This window comes from Armigeres subalbatus, chromosome 1, assembly GCF_024139115.2.
Source record: "Armigeres subalbatus isolate Guangzhou_Male chromosome 1, GZ_Asu_2, whole genome shotgun sequence".
NCBI classification, from domain to species: Eukaryota; Metazoa; Arthropoda; class Insecta; order Diptera; family Culicidae; genus Armigeres; species Armigeres subalbatus.
Genome location: NC_085139.1, coordinates 5,181,658 through 5,202,375, shown reverse-complemented (window position 1 = coordinate 5,202,375; position 20,718 = coordinate 5,181,658). Strand labels below are relative to the sequence as shown.

The window sequence follows — 20,718 nt, the reverse complement described above, 5'->3', positions numbered from 1 at the left end:
TCATCAATCTCGGTATTAATGCAACATATGTTCAATTCTTTATAATTATTGCTACATTATAGAGGAAATGCTGTTTTTAAATATTTTTTGTATTAAAGAATGTATATGAAAGTCACTTCTTGAAGACATCACATCTGCTTTTTGTGGTGAAGGATCATTTGGCCGAAATCCATTCGGCCGAAAGCCATTTTGCCGAATGCCACTAGGCTGATCAAACCATTAGGCCTAAAACCATCTGGCCGAAAGGGTCGTTAGGCCGAAAGAGTCGTTTGGCCAAAAGGGTCGTTTGGCCGAAAGGGTCGTTTGGCCGAATGGGTCGTTTGGCCGAAAGGGTCTCTAGGCCGAAAGGGTCATTAGGCCGAAAGGGTTACTTGGCCGAAAGGGTAATTAGGCCGAAAAGGTCATTAGGCCGAAAGGGTCATTAGGCCGAAAGGGTCATTAGGGCCCTCCTTAGCCGTGCGGTAAGACGCGCGGCTACAAAGCAAGACCATGCTGAGGGTGGCTGGGTTCGATTCCCGGTGCCGGTCTAGGCAATTTTCGGATTGGAAATTGTCTCGACTTCCGTGGGCATAAAAGTATCATCGTGTTAGCCTCATGATATACGAATGCAAAAATGGTAACCTGGCTTAGAAACCTCGCAGTTAATAACTGTGGAAGTGCTTAATGAACACTAAGCTGCGAGGCGGCTCTGTCCCAGTGTGGGGATGTAAAGCCAATAAGAAGAAGAAGAAGAAGAAGAAGAAGGTCATTAGGCCGAAAGGGTCGATGGCCGAAATGGTCGTTTAGCCGAAAGGGTCGTTTGGCCGAATGGGTCATTTACCCGAAAGGATCATTTAGCCGGAAGGATCATTTGGCCGAAAAAGTAATTTGGCCGAAAGGGTCGTTTGGCCAAAAGGGTCATTTGAAAAGTAAGAAATGATGAAAGAGAAGTGAGACGTCTCACTTCTCACATTTCATTTTTCTCTTTTCACTGTAAAAAGAGAGAAGCGCGAAATGAGTAGTGAGACATCTCACTACCCACTTTGTACTACTCACTTTTCATAGCGAGAAGTGAGCGAGTGCGAAGTGAGTAGTGACGCGTCTCACTACTCACTTCGCGCTTCTCACTTTTTACAGCGAGAAGTAATAAATGAGGAGTGAGAAGTGAGACGTCTCACTTCTCAATCGTCATCTCTCACTTCTCATCGTAAAAAAGAGGAGCGTAGAAGTGAGGCGTCTCACATTTCAATCCTCATTTGTCACTGTAAAAAAAAAGAGGAGCGCGAAGTGAGTAGTGAGACGTCTCACTACTCACTTTGAGCTTCTCACTTTTTACAGCCAGAAGTGAAAAGTGAGACGACCCACTTCTGCGCTCCTCTTTTTTTACGATGAGAAGTGAGAAATGAGGATTGAGATGTGGAACGTCTCACTTCTCACTCCTCATTAATCACTTCTCGCTGTAAAAATTGAGAAACGCGAAGTGAGTAGTGAGATGTCTCACTTCTCTTTCATCATTTCTCACTTCTCACTGTGAAAAGTAAGATGTGCGAAGTGGGTAGTGAGACGTCTCACTACTCATTTCGCGCTTCTCACAAATGACCCTATCGGCCAAATGTCCTATTCGGCCAAATGACCCTTTCGGCCAAATGACCCTTTCGGCCAAACGACCCTTTCGGCCTAATGACCCTCTCGGCCAAATGACCCTTTCGGCCTAATAACCCTTTCGGCCAAATGACCCATTCGGCCAAACGACCCTTTCGGCCAAATGACCCTTCCGGCCAAACGACCCTTTCGGCAAAATGACCGTTTCGGACAAAAGACCCTTTCGGCCAAACAACCCTTTCGGCCAAACAACCCTTTCGGTCAAATGACTTTCGGCCTAATTGTATATTCGGCCAACCAATTTTCGCCCTAGTGGTATTCGGCCAAATGGGTTTCGGCCAAATGACCCTTCCCCAATTCCAGATATGATTCAGAAATGATTTCTTTCAGATAATGCATTTATTCGGTTTGAAGCAAGAGAAGATTGCAGGAGTTGATTGCTTCTTTCAAAAAATGCATTTCCCCAGCAGAACACAAGAGACAATTTGGACATTTGCTCGGTTTGAGGCAAGGAAGAGATGATCCCTTTTTTGAAGGGATGCATTTCCTCAACAGAAGGCAAGTTAGGATATGATTCCTTCTTTCATTATGGGAATTTGCTCGGTTCAAGGCAAGGGGAGATATTCCTTCCACGGAGATATGATCCCTTCTTTGAAAGGATGCATTTGCCAGATAGAAGGCAAAAGAGAATGTGATGCCTTCTTTCAATTTTGGCATTTGCATGGTTTAAGATAAGGGGAGATGTGATCCCTCGGCTTAAGGCAAGGGGAGATATGATCTCTGTTTCGAAAGCATGCGTTAACCCGGTAGAAGACAGGAGAGAATGAGATGCCTTTTTTCAGTTTGGGCATTTTCTTGTTTGGGGCAATGGGAAATATGATCCTTTCTTTCAATTCAGGCATTTGATCGATTTAAGAACACTCCTCACGGAATCCAAATTTACAAGTACACGCGTTTTCAAGGGCTCACCACTCGATACGGAAGTAACGCAAAACTGTCATTTTTATTATTTTCTTCATTCTGCGACGCATGCCTTCTGTAAAAGAATGCATTTGTAAGGCAGAAGGCAAGATAGAATATGATTCCTCCTTCCATTTTGTGCATTTTCTCGGTTTAAGGCAAGGGAGATATGATTCCTTCTTTCAAGTCAGACATTTCTTCGGCTTAAGGCAAGGGAAGATATGATCCCTTCTTTGAAAGGATGCATTTGCCCGGTAGAAAGCAAGAGAGAAGGTGATGCCTTCTTTCAATTTGGACATTTGCTTGGTTTAAGGCAAGGGGAGATATGATCCTTTCTTTAAAAAAGATGCATTTATTCGGCAGAAGGCAAGAAGTGATATGATTCATTCTTTCATTTTGGGCATTTGCTCGATTTAAGACAAGCGAAGATATTTTCCTTTTTCAAAATGGTTCATTTTTCTGGCAGCAGGAAAGGTGAGGATATGAATCCCCCTTTTAAGTAAGACATTTGTTCGGGAAGATATGTCCCTTCTTTGAAATGACGCATTTTCCCGGCAAGAAGCAACAGAGAATATGATTATGAGAATATGAAGTTTTTGAATCACCCTAAAAAGACTGGATGATTCATATGCAGTAGGTACAGCCAGGCATAAACAACAATACACTAATAGCCATTAGTAGTGGATAGTAGAGAGCAGAGAGATTGCAGAGAAGCAATAGCTGAGTGTGTGTCGGTAAAGCCGAATGCGGCCAGCACAGCTGTGTTATCGAAAGACAAAAGTTCTTTACGTCTGACCAGTTAGTTCATTTTGTATCACATGGCACAGCTGTTGCCGTCGTGACGAGTCTAAAAATAAAAAAATTAATGGTGCAAAGGTGAAAATCTGATAATTTGTTTTCTCGCGATTACGATCATTTTAACTGGGAATAAAGTGTTTAGTGGAAAGCAAATATACGTGTTTTAGTGCAAAGCTGCATACGAGAAATAGGAGAAGCTTTAACCGATTCCGACGTTGGGCCCTGTAGTAGAACAGTGACAAATTTCATATACATTTTTTGGTCCTTCGAGCCGGATCCAACGTCGAAGGGTGAACATTTTGACTGAAAAGTCGACTGAATACTCGGGAAAACCCTGACGTAGTTGCCGCGGAAGAAGCCCACTAGGTGGGATTGTAATAAGTGAGGTGAAGAACAAAAGTGTGAATTGCGCCATTGCAATATCAAAAAAACTTTAAACAAGTGAAGAAGAAGCCTAGCCAAAATGAAGATTATGAAAAAGCTGAAACGTTGAAAAAGTTCGAAAGTGTGTGTGTTGATAGAACTTGTCCACCAAAAACAGTCTATACATAATCATGAGCGAGCGGGAATTGTCTATTGGGAAGTTTAAGCAGCGCTTGGAAAGCCTGCTGGAATCCGTGGGTCTTCTGGAGATGTTTCTGAAAAAATATAAACCAGAAGAACGCAAAGGTCAAGTTCAGGTTCGGCTAGCAAAACTGGAGAAGTTTTTCAAAAAGATGCCCACGTACGTTGTTGAATTTCTTGCAGGGGTACGCCACGGTTCTGCAGTCTTCGAAGTCATCAAGCAAGCCCGATCGTAGTGTGAAGTCCATACAATTCCGTGTTAGTTCTCATATCGATTCTACTTCCGGTCAGTCACTGTCACAGTCCAGTTGTTACCAGTGTGGTCAGCAGCATTATGTATTCCAGTGTCCTCAGTTCCGGAAGGTTTCGCTGGCTCAACGCCACGAGCTAGTTGATCGGAATGGATTGTGTGGAAACTGATGTAGAACGTCCAAGCACACTGAGAGTTTGTGTCTACCCGGGAATTTCCATAGGTGCAACGAGAAGCACAACACGTTGTTACATGACCCGCATTCTGATCAGCAACGAAAATACTCCATCCAGCAAAGGTCTTCCGGAGGACAGCCAGCCCAGTCGAATACAGCATCGAGTAACCAGCAGGGGGAGGATCAAGGTCGAATCCGTCGCAATCGAGTGGTCAGCATAATGTTTCGTGTTCAGCTGTACATCTTGATAGCCGTAAAGCGGCAGTTTTGCTGCCAAACTGCGTTTGTCAACATGGTAGTCGCCAAGGGGTATACATCCATCGTACCCCGAAAAAGAACTTTCCCCCCGACTCTGGTTTCCGGAATTGGACAAGCGTCGGCGCATGTTACTCATTTCGTAACGGCCGATATATTTTCCCTCCACTCCGACTTCAAGATAAAACTTCGACTGTTCGTTTTACCGCATGTAACTGCACGGTTACCAGTTCACAACGTGGACATAGCTGGATGAGAAATTCCAGAGGATATTTGTTTGGCGGACCCGACTTTCTGCAACAAAAACTCCGTGGACTTGATTATCGGTGCAGAACACTTCTTCAAGATTGTGCAATACGGCCGTATTGAGCTTGGCTATGACCGTCCGCTTCTTCAGAACACTGCCCTCGAATGGGTCGTGACCGGAGCCAGTGGTCAAGGGCTACCCCAACAGGCAGTATGCAATCTGCAACAGACAAGTCCACTTGAGGAATCAATAAAGCGCTTTTGGTAGTTGGAGACGTCCCATGACTTACAAGGTTGGTCGCCAGAGGAGCGAGCCTGCGAAGAGTTTTTCCTCGACACTACAGTTTGAAATTCTGAAGGTCGATACGTTGTCAAGCTTCCACGCAGGATAGAGTTGATTAGTCAACTGGAAGACAATTGGTACAACGCCGAACATCAAAGCAAATCTCTCGAGCGCCGGCTAGAGGCCAATCCAGAGTTGAAGCTACAATACCACGAGTTCATTCGCGGGTATGAAGCACTCGGACACATGCGAGAAGTAACGGATTATGAGTTGCATGCCGATCTTCAGTACTTTCTCCCACATCACGCCGTACTTAAGCCGTACTCAACGAGGTTGAGAACTGTGTTTGATGCTTCCTGCAAGTCTAAGGTCTTCAAGCGGTCTTATGACGGTCACGTATGGGACGAACTGTGCTAGCTACCCGAGTGTTGTAGAAGCTTGCAGGCGATGAAGCTGAAAATTTTCCGGATGCTTCAGCAGTTGTTCAGAAATTCTTCTACGTGGATGACATGTTGGCTAGAGATGTAGACAGAGAAATTGAAGAGCATCTTCAAGCAAGTTACCGGAATGGTTGAATCAGCAGGATTTTCGCTTAGAAAGTGGGCATCGAACAGCAGTGAAGTTTTGGCGGATATACCATTGGAGTTCCATGAAAAAATGACCACTCGATTTGGACAATGAGACCTGCGGCACTACGCTCGGGATACAGTGGGAAACTTTGCGGGATGCCCTCCGTTTTAACCGATTCAATACGGATTTTTTTCATCATATTTGAACATAAATTTTGAACAAAATTTGGGCTTCAAAAACTTATGCAAACCATGAAAAAGTAGAAATATGGGGTAAATTTTTTTTTCGAGGTCTTCTAGGGCTTCCAAACCTTCCTTGAATTTACATCTTTATGGTCTACATAAACAACAAAGAATTTTACGAGGCGTCAATCCTAATTTGAAGTTGGCAATGCTACTTGAAACATAATTAAACTATTTTTATGAAATCGCAGTGTTACCAGAACATGAACGGTACTCCAAACTATTCTTGAGTTCAGATCTTGGAGGTCTACAAGACCAACAGGGTCATTCATTGATTTCCGAGCTTGTGTGATAGTTGGAGAAGCCCCATGAGACATCATTACATCAGTATATACAAAATACAATATTCCCAGAATATCTACGGTACTCCAAATCATTCTTGAATTCAAATCTTGAGGGTCTACAAGACAAACAGAGTGATTCAAAGGCAACTCAGCTTATGTGTTAGTTGTAAAAACCCCATGAGACATCATTACACCAATATATAAAAAAATAAACATTCCCAGAATATCTACCGTACTCCAAACGATTTTTGAGTTCAGATATTGTTGGCCTACGAGGCCAACAGAGTGATTCATAGGGTCCTGAGCGTGTGTGTCAGCTGTAGAAATCCCATGGGACATGGGACATCATTACACCAGTATATACAAATAATAAATTCCCAGAATATCTACGGTCCCATAAATGAGTTCAGATATTGGAGGTCTAAAAGACCAACAAAGTGATTCATAGATTCTGAGGTTTGTTTGTTAGTTGAAGAACCATCATGGAACTGAATGAAGCTCCCAGCACATTCAAACAACAATATAATTGGTTTCAGTATTGCATGGAAATGGATGTTACTAAGACTAACATTTATATGTAAGAGTAAAGTAATTTACGTATGAATAATATAAAAAAAAAAAAAAATTTCAAACGCTTAACACCATACTTATCCCAAAATGAATTAAATGTAATAGCTAAAACATGTTGCTAAAAAAAATCTGTCTCTCAGTTCCTTTGCAACAATTTCAAGTGATTTTGCGAAATAGTCAACTATCGAATCAACACGTTAAGCTCTGATGCAATGCTGCAAACATGCAGCACACTAGGAGTTAACTTTTTGAAAGCAGTGTACCAAAAGGAATCAATAGTTAAGTTTCTCAAAAATAATCTTCATCATCGAAAAAATATTTAGTAGACTGGTAACAGGTCATTTTTTTCGATAAATGCTCTCATTGTTGACGAAATTTGTGTAAGGTGGTTATTCAAGAAGTGCGTCAAATCCTTACTGGGACGGACGGGAGGGTGGGTGAGACAGGCAGGCAGCGTGACGAATAATGAATAAAACTAGAGGTTCATTATAAGAAGTCCGAAGGGGAGAGGGGTGTTGAAAATGGTAATTGTTCCGCATGACGTATTATATGGATCTTCCCTAGATGGTCGGGGTTCTGCCAAATCACACAAAGCGCCAATGAAAAATTTCCATTTTTTTCGCCAAAGTTTTCGTATAACAGATTCAATTAATCACAAATCGCATTGGACATCGTTTGACGACATAACTTAGGATCCTACAACAAATGTACGCATGAATTCACATAAAATATTATCCGTTCTCCTTTTGCGAACAAAATATCACAAGTCAGTCAAAAAGTCGCTTGGTGCGGTTTGGCTGAAGCCCGACCAGATGTCCTTCAACATAAATTTTTTTGGCGGTAAATTCATGCTATGATCATCGTACATCTTCATGTTGATCGATTTGCATATAAAGAATTGAACTCATGGACAGTTTCGATTATACATGTCCAACGAATTCTATAATGTGTCTATAATGGTGTAACGAAGTCCCGTGGAGCTTTTTCAACTCATAGAAATAGTGGGGACCTCAAAGATCTTCACGTGTTGTAGAACTCGAACGACTATACTGCCGTAATCTGAAAAAGTGACGTATACGCCATTTTCCAAAAATGGTGTTAACAAGTACTACTCATCGAGCTCTTTAACAGAAAAATGGAAAACATGCATGTTGTAAAATGGCTGTTACGTCACTTTTCCAGATTACGGTAGTATAATAGTGTGTGTGTGTGTGTGTGTATGTACAAACTAACCCCCACTGTCTGGCAGTGATGTTATGGAAGAAAGCTGTCTGTAAAAACAGTCAGATTTAATCCGGGAGTTAGAAAGTGTTAGCTCTACTGCAGCTCCAGCGACCCATTTCAGAATGCCTGGTATTTCATGTCCATTCCGAGGCCACCGTCACTAACAATAAGCCCCGCCCGATTATGCTACCGTTTATCAAATGGACAAAGGTATCAAACTTCCGGATTCGAAATAAATTATTTTGAATCCAGCGCACATATAGTTCAATTCATTAAATTTTTAATTAGTTGTTTCTTACCATTTGCTGGAGATCGAAGTAAGCATTCGTACAAAGAAGACGTTAATTTCGCGCGTTCAAAATTTTAAACATTTCGGCTCATCATTCGGCGTATCGCTCCTTTTTGTATTGGAATAAAAAATGATGAGCCGTTGTCTATCTACAATATGCTAGTGCCAATTATATGCGAGAAAGATGCCGCATCGGGTATCTGGACAAGGACGGACGTATTTGGAATCTGAAGGAAGAAACTGACACCATTCAGGAAACTTCAAGACTGGAATAATGCGAAACCGAGTGAAAAACGTGAAGAATACCAATCCTAGATAAGAATCTTCCATAGAACCCGGGTATCTTCAGCTGTTCTATACTACGGCGGAATTAAATCGGTTCTAAATTGAAGTCCACGAAAAGCGAAAAGGAGTACGGCGACTGGATCTGATATTTCAGGTGGATGAAGGAACTGGAGCCGGCTTAGAGTACGTTTGGACTATACTTATTTATAGATATGCTATACTACGTTGGTGTTTATGATTCGTTCGGACGTCGAACGTCAAAGCCGTGGTCCATTATAATGCCGTTGGAGTCCGTTAAGTATAACATGATTTCCTATTCCTTTTTAATATTATGCATTATTCACTTATTTTGTTTTATAGTTTTAACCATGTGTAAACATTTTATTTTATGGAAGGCGGTGCCTAAAGTACTAATGAAATTCTTCAGGGTTAAAAGGGAGGATTTCGAGAATTGTATCGGTCCATGCAAATTATTCGACGTTTAATATAAAAAGTGCAACGGCAGTAAAATGAGGATGATAATTATCAATGTTTGCATGACGTACTAGTTCATAAAATTGAGTTTGGGTGAATTTGCCCTACTTTTCCACTACTTTATGAGTTGAAGCATATCATAAGCGCTTATTGCTCATATAATTCACAATTTTGATCCCAGCAGTGGAGTGTTTTTCAGTGTCTTGCACTTGACACAACTTGAGAGACTTCAAGGGACACTGGAGACGACAATACTGTTGGGGTCGAGATACCTATCTATGGAGTGACAAAGGGGTGGTGGAATTAAATGGGACATTACTTACTCGTTTTATACAAAGTGAAGACTACGATATGTTTTGTTGTATAAATATGTTTTACTGTTTTTTAGTTATTTATAATACGTCCTCTGAAATGCAAAGGATACAACAATTGGGCCTATTTTCAATAGCAAAGAATGGAATGTATTGCCCGTTGAATTGAACATGTTTCGAGTAAAATGGTCATTATTAAGATCCAAAGACTAGCAGAGTTACTACCATTTTAGTGTAGGTACTTGTTCTATTGATAATATTTTATTATTGGAAAAGAGACCCATTTTAATTTCAATTTTGATCATTTGATTCATTTGCCTTGTCACCCCCAAAATTAGTATTTGCTATCGTTTTTCTGAGTTTTTTTTTTAACAACTAGGATGAATATTTATTATTTATTTAAATCGGATGATTCGATTACTTACTGCAGACACTTCATTTATGTAAGTCCTTAGTATATTTGTATATACCCAATTTTAATAAATTTCTTACCATATATATATATATATATATATATATATATATATATATATTATTAAATAATATATATTATTAAATAATATATATTATTAAATAAAAACACTGATTATATTTTATATTTCACATAATGCACAGATCTTTATTTGAAAGGCAACAAACGTAAGAATAAGGCTGTTGCTTTTAAATGTCATGTATGTGCCATGTTTTTTGTTCAAATCAGGATCAGCGTATTTTTATTATTAAATCTTTACAATGGACGTTGGCGTTGGTTTTCTTGGTGATTTATTTGTATAAATATTCGGTGATAAAGATTTTCATGTAAGTAAGAATATGGTATAATGTTATCGCCTTATGAGTTTTCGCTTGTTTTTCATCGCTTTGGTTTCTTTTTCTTTTTCTCGTTCCAGAGAGCGAGTAATGGCGCTTAAACCTAGACCTATATGTACACTAATGAACATAAGTATTCGTCATGTGTTGATAGTAATCTATCTGAATTTTTGCGAATACTTTTGCCCATCAGTGAATAAGTCAGGGCACTAGACTAAAAACTGTGTCCCATCCCAAGACGTCGAGGACCCAAGGAGTGTACATTAATCTTCTTAGCAAAGTCACTCCCAACGATTCATCAATCATATTTCCCCTTGAATGTAAACGGTTGGAACGGCTGTCCCCGTTTCTTCCTTTCGTAGATTCAAAACTCTTCATTGATCATGTTATTTATTACTAAATAATCTGATTGCCGGGGAGTTATGGATTATCTCCCAAATTCAAGCCTGCACGGTGGGCCTGGCCGTTTTAATACTTGTGTCATATTTACAATATGCTGCAAATATTAATGCAGACAAGAAAATGCTCGGGAATACAACCGACATTTCCAGGATGCTTTTCAATACTGGCTGTGCATGTGCTAAGACAAGACAAGATTACGGTAGTATAATAGTGTAACAAAATTCCGTGGAGCTATTACAACTCCTAAAAATAGTTGAGACATCGAAGATCTCCATGTTGATTATTTTTAATATTCAGATCCGTACTCATGGATAATTTGGAGTGTTATGGAAGTTCAACGAATTCTGTTATGTATTTACAATGGTGTAATGAAGTCTCATCGAGCTATTCCAACTCATAAAAATAGTGGAAACATCAAAGATCTTCTTGTTGATCGATTTGAAAATAAGGATCTGAGATCAAGTACAGTTTGGAGTATCGCACGTGTTCAAAGAATTCTGTGGTTTATCTCTAATTGTGTACCGAAGTTCCGTGGAGCTATTCCATCTCATAAAAATAGTTTAGACATCGTAGATCTTCTTGTTGATCGATTTGAATATAAGGATCTGCGCTCAAAGACAGTTTGGAGTGTCGTAGATGCCAAACGAATTCTGTGTTGTGTCTATAATGGTGTAACGAAATCCCGGACAGCTATTACAACTCACAAAAATAGTTGAGTCATCGATAATCTCCATATCGATCATTTTGAATATTCAGATTGGTACTCTATGACAGTTTGGAGTGTCGTAGATGTCGAAAGAATTCTCTAGTGTGTCTGATAATGTTGATTGATTTCAATATAAAAACTGAGCTCAAGGAGAGTTTGGAGTGTCGTAGATATCGAACGAATTCTCTAGTGTATCTGTAAGGGTGTAATGAGGAACCTTGAAGCAACTCATACAACTAGTGGGGAAATCAAAGTCTTCATGTTGATTGATTTGAATATTAAGATCTGAGCTTAAGGAGTGTTCGGACTGTCGTAGATGTCGAACGAATTCTCTAGTGTATCTGTAAGGGTATAATAAGGGAGCTATTCCAACTCATAAAACTAGTGGGGACATCGAAGATCTTTATGTTGTTCGATTTGTATATTAAGATCTGATCTCAAGTATAGTTTGAAGTGTCGTAGACGTCGAACGAATTCTCTAATGTATCTTAAATGGTGTAATGAGGAACTCTGAAGCTATTCCAACTCATACAACTAGTGGGGACATCGTAGATCTTTTTGTTGACCGATTTGAATATTAAGATCTGAGTTCAATCTTCACTGCCAAAAATATCTGTATAAGATATATGTGTCGCCGTTATACATTTTTGCAATAGCTCCAGCCTAATATAATCGATATGGAACCACACATAAATTAAATATTTGCTAATTTGAGACCACACATAGAGTTTATTTGGATATATATTTTATATGTAGTTCACGTGGAGAATGTTTATGTGTGCGCTGATATACATCATAAGTTAAATCTATGGATTTTTGCCAATAAATATGAGTGGATTTTTAGTAGTGTTAGAACCTCAAAATTAGAACTCAAAGATAGTTTGGATGCACTAGATCATCCTAGTGCCCGTAACCTTACCTGGGCAATATTTTTCCTGGATGGAACGATTAATTGTAAACATTTTTGCTAAAGAAAGCAAGGCTCTATCTCTAAAAACTGATTTTTGACAGCTGATTTTCGTCTTAATATGACCCATCCGTATCCATCCAGGTCATCTAGGACAAGCGAATTGAAACTTGGTGAGAAAATTTCATCATATGTTTTTACCAAATTATATTGAAACTATATGATTATAAACTATAAAAAAACCATCAGGGCACCCGATTGAAGCGATTTGGATAGGAAGAGTGGAATCGCCAACTTCCTATTGTTAACATCTCGTGGATAAAGGGCGGGCTCTTCTCCCCATCTATTGGGTCAATCTGGGAAACGAGGGCTAGATTATATTATTGTATGTACGAACTTTCTTCTGGAAGGAGATTCTCTATTCATCCCGTGGATTCGCATAAGTGTCTCTGCTTATGGAACCACCCCACCAATTTTTGGCCCTTCATACAGGAGTTTGATGAAATACAAACAATAGTATAATCATGATCAAATCGATTGTCAGATATGGCCAGTGCTATCGGCAGGTGCCTTGCTACAATAGATGGTAGTATCATCATCATCATCATCAATATGACCCATCCGTATTGAATTGGTTAAACTACCGAAGTGGACACAGACGGACACAATCACAGTACAGCTGGAATGGCGCGTGTATCAGTGACAAATGGCACACTTATGACAAGTCAGCTTTCCACGTTTTGTGTTGCTTATGAGAAACGCAAATGCATATGAACTGCATGGGTTCAGTGATGCGTCGGAAGCAGTTTATGGCGCCTGTCTATACATTCGCTCCATAACACCCACTCAAAATAATTGTCACTTTAATTCCACTATAAAAAGTCATGTAGACTTTAAAAATCGAAACCTTCATCGACTTTACTGGAATCAAATAAAACTTATTCAAATCACAAGTGCATCTTAATAAGAAATGTAGTGGAATTTATTAGAAAACATAGAAAGTAATATCTACATACTCTTCCAGTGAATTCTACTCAAAATGAATGTATGAAAAATATATGAGTGGGGTTCTCAGGGCGAAATGTATGTTTATAAACAATCGCTAATAAAACATTTTGCAGAAGCATTATGAGCACAATTTGCAAAAAAATATGTTCGAGTGTGAATTAATTTTCTACTCCATCAGTACATTCAAAGTTAATTGCCTATATGCCGGGTACAAACCCCACCGAAGGGGCGGTTACCCTCCAATACCTTTTCCGAACTAAATCTATCACATGTTGTACATATGCATAATCAAGTTTCAGACTTTCTACTCCATTTTTTGAGCTCGTCCGTTTCTAGTGAACGGGATATCAACTACAGGGATACTACAGACAAAATTATCGTTAGTTAGTTTCACTTAAAATTCATGTACATGGTCAAACGAAAATTCACTTAAATTATATTGTATTTTCTAGTAAATTAAGAATAATGAGTGCCATCACTAACAAATCATTTAACTTTTACAGCCGAAACTACATGGAAAATATCTGCATATGTTTTCAAGTAGCTTCTAAGTGAAAATTATTTTGAGTGCCGCACCGGATGGTTTTTGCACAGTGCGTCTACTATTAGCTAAGTCTCAAGTAGCCCCGATACACAGCAAATCTTTCCAACGCTTGGAGCTATGTGCAGCACTACTGCTTGCTGACCTGCTTGAGAAATTACTTTACAGCGTTAGGATCAAGGCAGTTATTCATTTATGGACAGATTCAACAGTTGTTCTAAGTTGGCTGGCTTCTCAACCCTCCTCGTGGAAGACATTCGTGGCGAATCGAGTTGCAGAAATTCAGGAACTAACGCCACAAGCTACTTGGAACCATGTTACAAGTGAAGACAACCCAGCCGACATCATTTACATTTACATACATTTAACAGAAGTTAGTATGTTTGAAAGAATAGAATTTTTAGCACGATATCTGAAAGACACGAAATTAAAAAGAAAATACCAAATCTGTATTGATAATAAAATTTGTTATTATTCAGTTATCCGATTATCACTTGTTTGATAACTAAATATCAAAATGATAATAAGGATAGCTTAGCGTGATATCAGTTTGATATCATTTCAGTTATCTGCCTTTGCTCGGGAAGGTGGTGGTACAAAATCTCCCAAAATGAGGCGAACGTGCTCCTGGAGCCGACGCTCGGACACCTGCCTTCTACTTGCCCTTCTTTTTCTCTGTCGTATCCTTACGGATCTATTGGATTTATACTTTCACCTTTAGCTCTATCAGGCCATTACGGCCTCTACTGTGTTAACCGTTTGATAATTCTCTCCAGAGCTTCAGATTTTAAGTAAATCACAACTCTAAGTAGAGTAGTACTATCATTGTACCCACTTTTATGATTAGGGTCTGTTCACAAATTACGTAACGCTTTTGGGGGAGTGGGGGAGGTCCAACATGCGTTATACTTTGTTACACCAAAAGGTGGGGGAGGGGGTGGGTACTAGCAAATGTTACGCATAACGCGAATAAAAGTTTATCTCAAAGGATTTTGAAGTAATTGCTAATATGTCTTAATCACGACGATGAATACGTATCAACCTTTCTTCTTTACTACCATACTACGCATAATTGTCTCATGCTAGTCTTTGTATTTTTTTTTACTTTTTATCAGTGCAGGCTATTTTGATGTTTTTTTTGGGAATCATAAAAGACAGCGAGTTTTGTTTGAATAATTGTTGCTAAATTTCGAGGCATTTTCATTCTAAGCAATATTGCATCTTAGCTCAACCACATAAACAGTCCAATTTAAAAATGATTTGTCCCGCTAAACTAAAATTTGAATGGTCGCAATTCTATTAAAGGTTTTACTAGCTGCATTCTTGATATCCTTGGTTTAAATCAGGCCTGCCCAACCTTTTCAAGCCACGGGCCAATTTTTAGAATTCACACTTGCTGGCGGGCCAAAAAATATTTTGTACATAACTTTTTTACATATTTAAAAAAAAAAAAATTTATCGTTTCCTTATAGTACTATAAGAATAAAATCTCTCAAAGATGGTACCAATGCTTAGTCAATGAAATTTGCAAAAATACAGCAAGTCTCCGTATTCGGCTTTCATTTTCGTCAACATTATTTATAATTGGTGGGGGATGAGTTCCCCAACGTTGATAAAGTTGATTGTCTTATACTTGAGGAATATTGATCATATTCGCATATCGAATTTTTTTGTGAATATGGAATGGCAGGGAAAAATCGCCATAGCTATGTGATTGCTTTTTTTTTTGCTCAGAATTGTCACAACGCCATTGTTCTTTCCTGTGATTGCTGGTGCTGTATCAATCTTAAGGTCACGTTTTCGAAGAAGAAAAAAGTTCCTTTACACAGGTCTTAACAGCCCTTAGGTTTTCCTCGTTAGTTGTTCCCTGCATTGGGAATAAAGCTGCCAATTCCTCTGTCATTCAAAAATGACCATGAAGACAGCCACCTTTGCCACGTTTTTACGACGGTATTTTCATCGCTTGAGAGAGAGTAGAATATGAAGCGACGGGTTTTTTACGTTAGGGGCGATTCAAATATGACGTCCACTACTTTTTGAGATTTCCAGACCCACCATCCCGCCTCTGTCACGCTTTTTTGTATACCTAATCTATGCAGTGTCACAAAATCTTAGACCCCCTCCCCCTAAAACCTTTTACATCATTGTTGAACGACCCCTTATGTAGCTTTCAAATCTTCTGCGAGAACTTTGACTCTTCACCGTGTTCCGCGCAAACTGATGCTACAGGAAGGAGGCTTTTTCTATAGGACACACGATGTCAATAACAATCGAAATGCATTCCTTAACAAGTTCTCCGTCCTGGAAAAAAATCATCCGTTTTTCCAAAATCTTGACTTCGTATTTGCTCGAGTTTCAAGAGTTTGTTGCTTCTATAATTCATTGTACAATTAATTTGAATAAAAAAAAATAATTTTGAATTGAAACCTTTGAAATTCTATCAACTTTTGTTTCCTACCTGGGCCCTTTCAAATATCATATTTCATAGAATGCTTGGATTCAGATTTTATTCCTTCAATATAGCAAAATGTTCCGGACAAATTAAGCAAACCGGTTTTTCTTTTTTCAACGTGAATATAAACTACTTTGACCAATCTTTAGTGAAAACGTGATGTTCCACACCAACCTTTTGTGTCTTGGGATCACTTATGCAATCATTTCTAATTATGTAAAATATTATTTTTCAAATTCAAATGAATAGTTTTGCAGCGCGAGCTTCGAGTTAAAACTTTCATATTGAATAATGAATAATAATAAAACTTCTGGAGTCAGGTGGAAAAGCTGGCGGGCCGATCATGAGGTTATTTTTCCTACATGCCGCGAGCCACAAAAATTGAGCCGAGGGCCGCATCCGGCCCGCGGGCCGTACGTTGGGCAGCGCTGGTTTAAATCATTTGCCGTTTCTATTCTAACAGGTTTCAATAAATACCAAAACCCACATGCTTCAGAGAAAAAAAATGGATTTAAATTTTTTTCAGTTACGCGTTGCGGGTGCGGAAAATGTTACTTTTGTTACGAGCGGGAGGGAGGGGGTCAAAAACTCGGATTTTTGCGTTACGTAATTTGTGAACAGACAATACTTGAATTGATTCTCCCTATCGGCTACATTGTTTACACTAAATGTGTAAATGCGATAATTCCAACAAAAGAAATACACACCCCAAAAAGACGCCACAAAGAAATGCCGCCATTCGACATATCTTGTGACAGTAATTCTACGTTCAAAATCAAATCAATAATCGCTCCCGTTTCTTATCTATACTGAAAGCTGCGATGAAGACGTTAATCCGCTGCACACGACCCAACTAAAAATCCCCTTTCCCATTTTCTATGTGTACCAAATAAATGCGTAAAATTGCGGAACCATTGACGTCTACCATAGGACCCCCGTGGAATACGTTCAGTACTAGATTAGATAGGGTAAACGTAGATAAGTTTGTTATAAATCAATTAACTTATTTCAATATTGGAATGTTTACAGTTGCTCTCATAATTTTTTCATGTATTTTTATGCGTATGTTCTAAGATCGGCCAACAGTTCGTCATACAACAGTGATCGCACGTTGATGGCCCAGATGAAGTCCATATGGTTGAACTCCCGTTGCCGTACGAGGTACTGCTTGTGGACATTCGGAAGCTCTCGCCGGAGGAGTTCAACATCTTCCGGACCCGCCAGCCAATCGTTGGTGCTGTGATAGAGCAGTGTAGGGGCCTGCACGTTGTCAAAGTTGTATCGCGGGGGAACCATTGAACCGTAGCGGACTAAGTTAATCGTTGGTCCATGGTCGTACTGACGGAAGATGCGGGAACGAACCGTCTGTGCGTGGTGAATCATCTGCATGGTGGACGCTCCGGCAGGTGAATGGGCGTGAATGACCGGTAGCATTGTCTGTTTTGGGAGAAGAGTTTGAGAATAGGATTGCTCCGAAGAATTGTGGGTCCATGAGAACTTACGTAGTTGACTTCTTGAGTGTTGAATCCTGCAATCAAGAAGGTATTGATGGTACACATCTGCTGGAAAGGCGCACCGTCATGGCAGTTTTGAAGTCCTCCTTGGATGTTCATCTCGTTGGTTGGAGCAAAGTACCAAGTTCCCATCATGTCCAGCATTAGCTCGGTTGTGTGAAGGAACGTCGCCAGAAAAATGACGTAGGGACTACGAGTGTGATGCATGTAAGCCGCTGGGGCAAGCATGTGTGCACTCTTGACACGGCGGTTGTAGTACGGATGTTGTGACATCATTACCCAGAAGGCTGTGGTGCCTTGTGAATGTCCTACGTATTGAAGACTTTGCTGCCCAGTCCGCGCCAGGATAAAGTCGATCATGTTTGGAATATCGATGCTGCCAACCTCGTGCCAGGAAAAGTCCCAGAATTGTTGGGTCGAGTTGTTTCGGTTGCGGTGACGATTGGAATAACGATTACCGCGACCGTTGCCCAGCCAAACGTCAAACCCAGCATCAGCCAGCATGTAGACCAAACTAGTCTGCGGTCCCATCAGAATATAATCGGCTGAAGAACTCAGCATTCCATGCTGTAGCAGAACTACGGGTTTCCCTACTGCAGGCGGTGACAAGGGACTGCCTGGACAGCGGTGTACTCCCAGGAGATATCCATCGTCAGTTTCTACGGTGTGTTCTTCAGCTGGATAGCCATACTTCCGTAGCAATCCAATCTATGGGATGTTGAGCGTCACATTAAGAAAGTCTTGTACGAAATGAGATTAGCATTTCCAACTTACCGCATCTAAATGCGCGTCTTCTATAATATCCGGATGGATCTGTGCATCTACTGCAAACACTAAGGCGGCAACGACCAGCAGCAGCTGTTTCATTATATGTTGATCACTTGGAAATCTGCGAAAAACTGTCCTTAAATTCTCGGTCAAGGTTATTTATATAGTATTGTCCTTATCGTACCTCCAAGGGAGCACTGTTGGTGGGAATGCCGTAGGTTTCAAAATGATTAGATTAAAAGTGCGAACGGCTTGCTTATCGGCTGAAATTCGTAAACTCATTTGCTTGAAATGGGGATCCAAAATTAACGCTGATACCATCATGAATGGAGAAATACTGAGTAGAAATGTAGTAACCTAGCAATTAATACAACCGTCAGGCAGCTTAACCCATCCGCGTAATCTCGATGCATCATGCTCACCTGATTGGCGGACTTATTTACGGAAGTAAACCACTATCGGGCGTTACTACTTGACCATCGACAATCACCTCAATCGGAAGAAACTATTTAAGTAACTTTGCTTTCAATCGGACACTACAGTTTCACTACGAACGCCATGGAGCAGTTACTCACACTTGTTTTGATAATTGTGCTTATCGGTTCGACTCGTGCTGCCCCACCTGGCGGGACTCGAACGTTTCAAGTGGACAATACAGACGCCCGGCTTACTGTTCCACAACTAATCACAAAGTATGACTATCCAGTGGAAGTTCATCACACCACAACCGAAGATGGCTACATGTTGGAGTTGCATCGCATTCCCAGCTCACCTGGATCGCCTGTCGTATTTCTTATGCATGGCTTGCTATGTAGCTCAGCTGATTGGATTCTTATTGGTCCAGGAAACGGCTTGGCGTACCTCCTCGCCGACCAGGGGTATGACGTATGGATGGGAAATGCTCGAGGCAATCGATACTCCCGAAGGCATACAACGCTTACGCCAAATATGCATGCATTTTGGCAGTTTTCCTGGCACGAAATAGGCTACTACGATCTACCCTCGATGATTGATTACGCCTTGACTAAGACCAATCAAAGCAAACTGCATTACATCGGACATTCACAGGGGACCACCGCATTTTTCGTAATGGCGTCAACCCAGCCGGAGTATAACGAAAAGATTCAAATGATGCAAGCCCTCGCACCGGTTGCGTTCACTGAAAACATACGAAGTCCCCTGCTACAAGTCATGTCACGGTTTCAGAACACACTCACGGCTCTGTTTGAAACTTTCGGTGTGGGGGAGTTCCTTCCAAGCTCTTCCATTTTACAGGAAATTGCGCAATTGTTGTGCTCGAAAGACGTCGTCTCCAATTTGTGTTTGAACGTGATTTTCCAGCTAACTGGGGCCGATCCCAATCAAATAGATGTGGTAGCTTGTGGTCAACATGTCCTTTTTCATACTTTCTAATATATTGTATACCCTATTTCAGCAAATCGTCCCTATTCTTGTTGGACATAGTCCAGCTGGAGCGTCCACCAAACAGGTGGTGCACTTTGCCCAGGGCATGCGAACGCATCAATTCCAGCGATATGACCACGGGAAGATCAAAAACCTGGTCATGTACGGAGTGCCGCAGCCACCGGTGTATAATGTGAGTGACATCACAGCGCCGATTGTGCTGTACTACGGATTGAATGACTATCTGGCCGAACCGATGGATGTTATAAAGTTCTCCGGCATGGTTCCGAATCTGGAGGAGTGTAAGCAGGTGGAGCTGCGCAGTTTCAATCATTTAGATTTTCTCATCGCCAAAGATGTTAAGTCACTGCTGTACGATGAGGTAATAGAGCGAATTAAAAAGTGGAAAACATGAAGAAAAAAATGCGAATCTCGAAACATTGTACTGAAGAAATATATGAATACTTATTGATAAAGAACGCCTCAAAGAATTCATGGGGATTATACTTTGAAAATCAACCAAACAACCTTAAAGTTACAAATTTAAAAGTACTTGCGTTTTCAAGGGCACATCACTCAATACGGACGCAACGCATAACTTTCATTTTTATTATTTTCATCTTTTCTGCGTCGCAGCATGCGTGGAATAACAAAAATGACAGTTGTGCGTGTTTCCGTATTGAGTGGTGTGCCCTAGAAAACGCGAGTACTTTCAAATTAGTAATCCGTGAGGATTGTCTTTAAGGTTGTTTGAGCTGTACCCAGGGTTTGCAAAAATCGCTCTTAATAGATAACAAAAAACGATAGAAGAGAGGGAAAAACCTTTTCGAATCAGCCATGAAAACGAC

General features: G+C 40.3%; 2 protein-coding genes across 4 annotated transcripts; one reads left to right on the top strand and one right to left on the bottom strand.

The window, feature by feature from the left end:
* Nucleotides 1-17,182: 17,182 nt before the first annotated feature.
* Nucleotides 17,183-19,026, bottom strand: LOC134208024 (lipase 3-like). 3 transcript variants are annotated; one of them, XM_062684126.1, is made up of 5 exons: nt 18,889-19,026; nt 18,651-18,729; nt 18,473-18,587; nt 17,687-18,406; nt 17,183-17,621 (listed from the first exon to the last, which is right to left on the bottom strand). In XM_062684126.1, the coding sequence occupies exons 3-5, from the start codon at nt 18,563-18,565 to the stop codon at nt 17,241-17,243; spliced, it is 1,194 nt and encodes a 397-aa protein (XP_062540110.1). In that variant the 5' UTR covers nt 18,566-18,587; nt 18,651-18,729; nt 18,889-19,026; the 3' UTR covers nt 17,183-17,240. The 3 variants fall into 3 exon arrangements, with proteins under 3 accessions (XP_062540110.1, XP_062540109.1, XP_062540111.1); XM_062684125.1 differs by lacking the exon at nt 18,889-19,026 and having other exon boundaries at nt 18,651-18,791; XM_062684127.1 differs by lacking the exon at nt 18,889-19,026 and having other exon boundaries at nt 18,473-18,597; nt 18,651-18,772.
* On the top strand, nt 19,025-20,354 carry LOC134208025 (lipase 3-like). Its single transcript, XM_062684128.1, has 2 exons — nt 19,025-19,840; nt 19,902-20,354. The coding sequence occupies exons 1-2, from the start codon at nt 19,025-19,027 to the stop codon at nt 20,283-20,285; spliced, it is 1,200 nt and encodes a 399-aa protein (XP_062540112.1). The 3' UTR covers nt 20,286-20,354.
* The last annotated feature ends 364 nt before the right edge of the window (nt 20,355-20,718 follow it).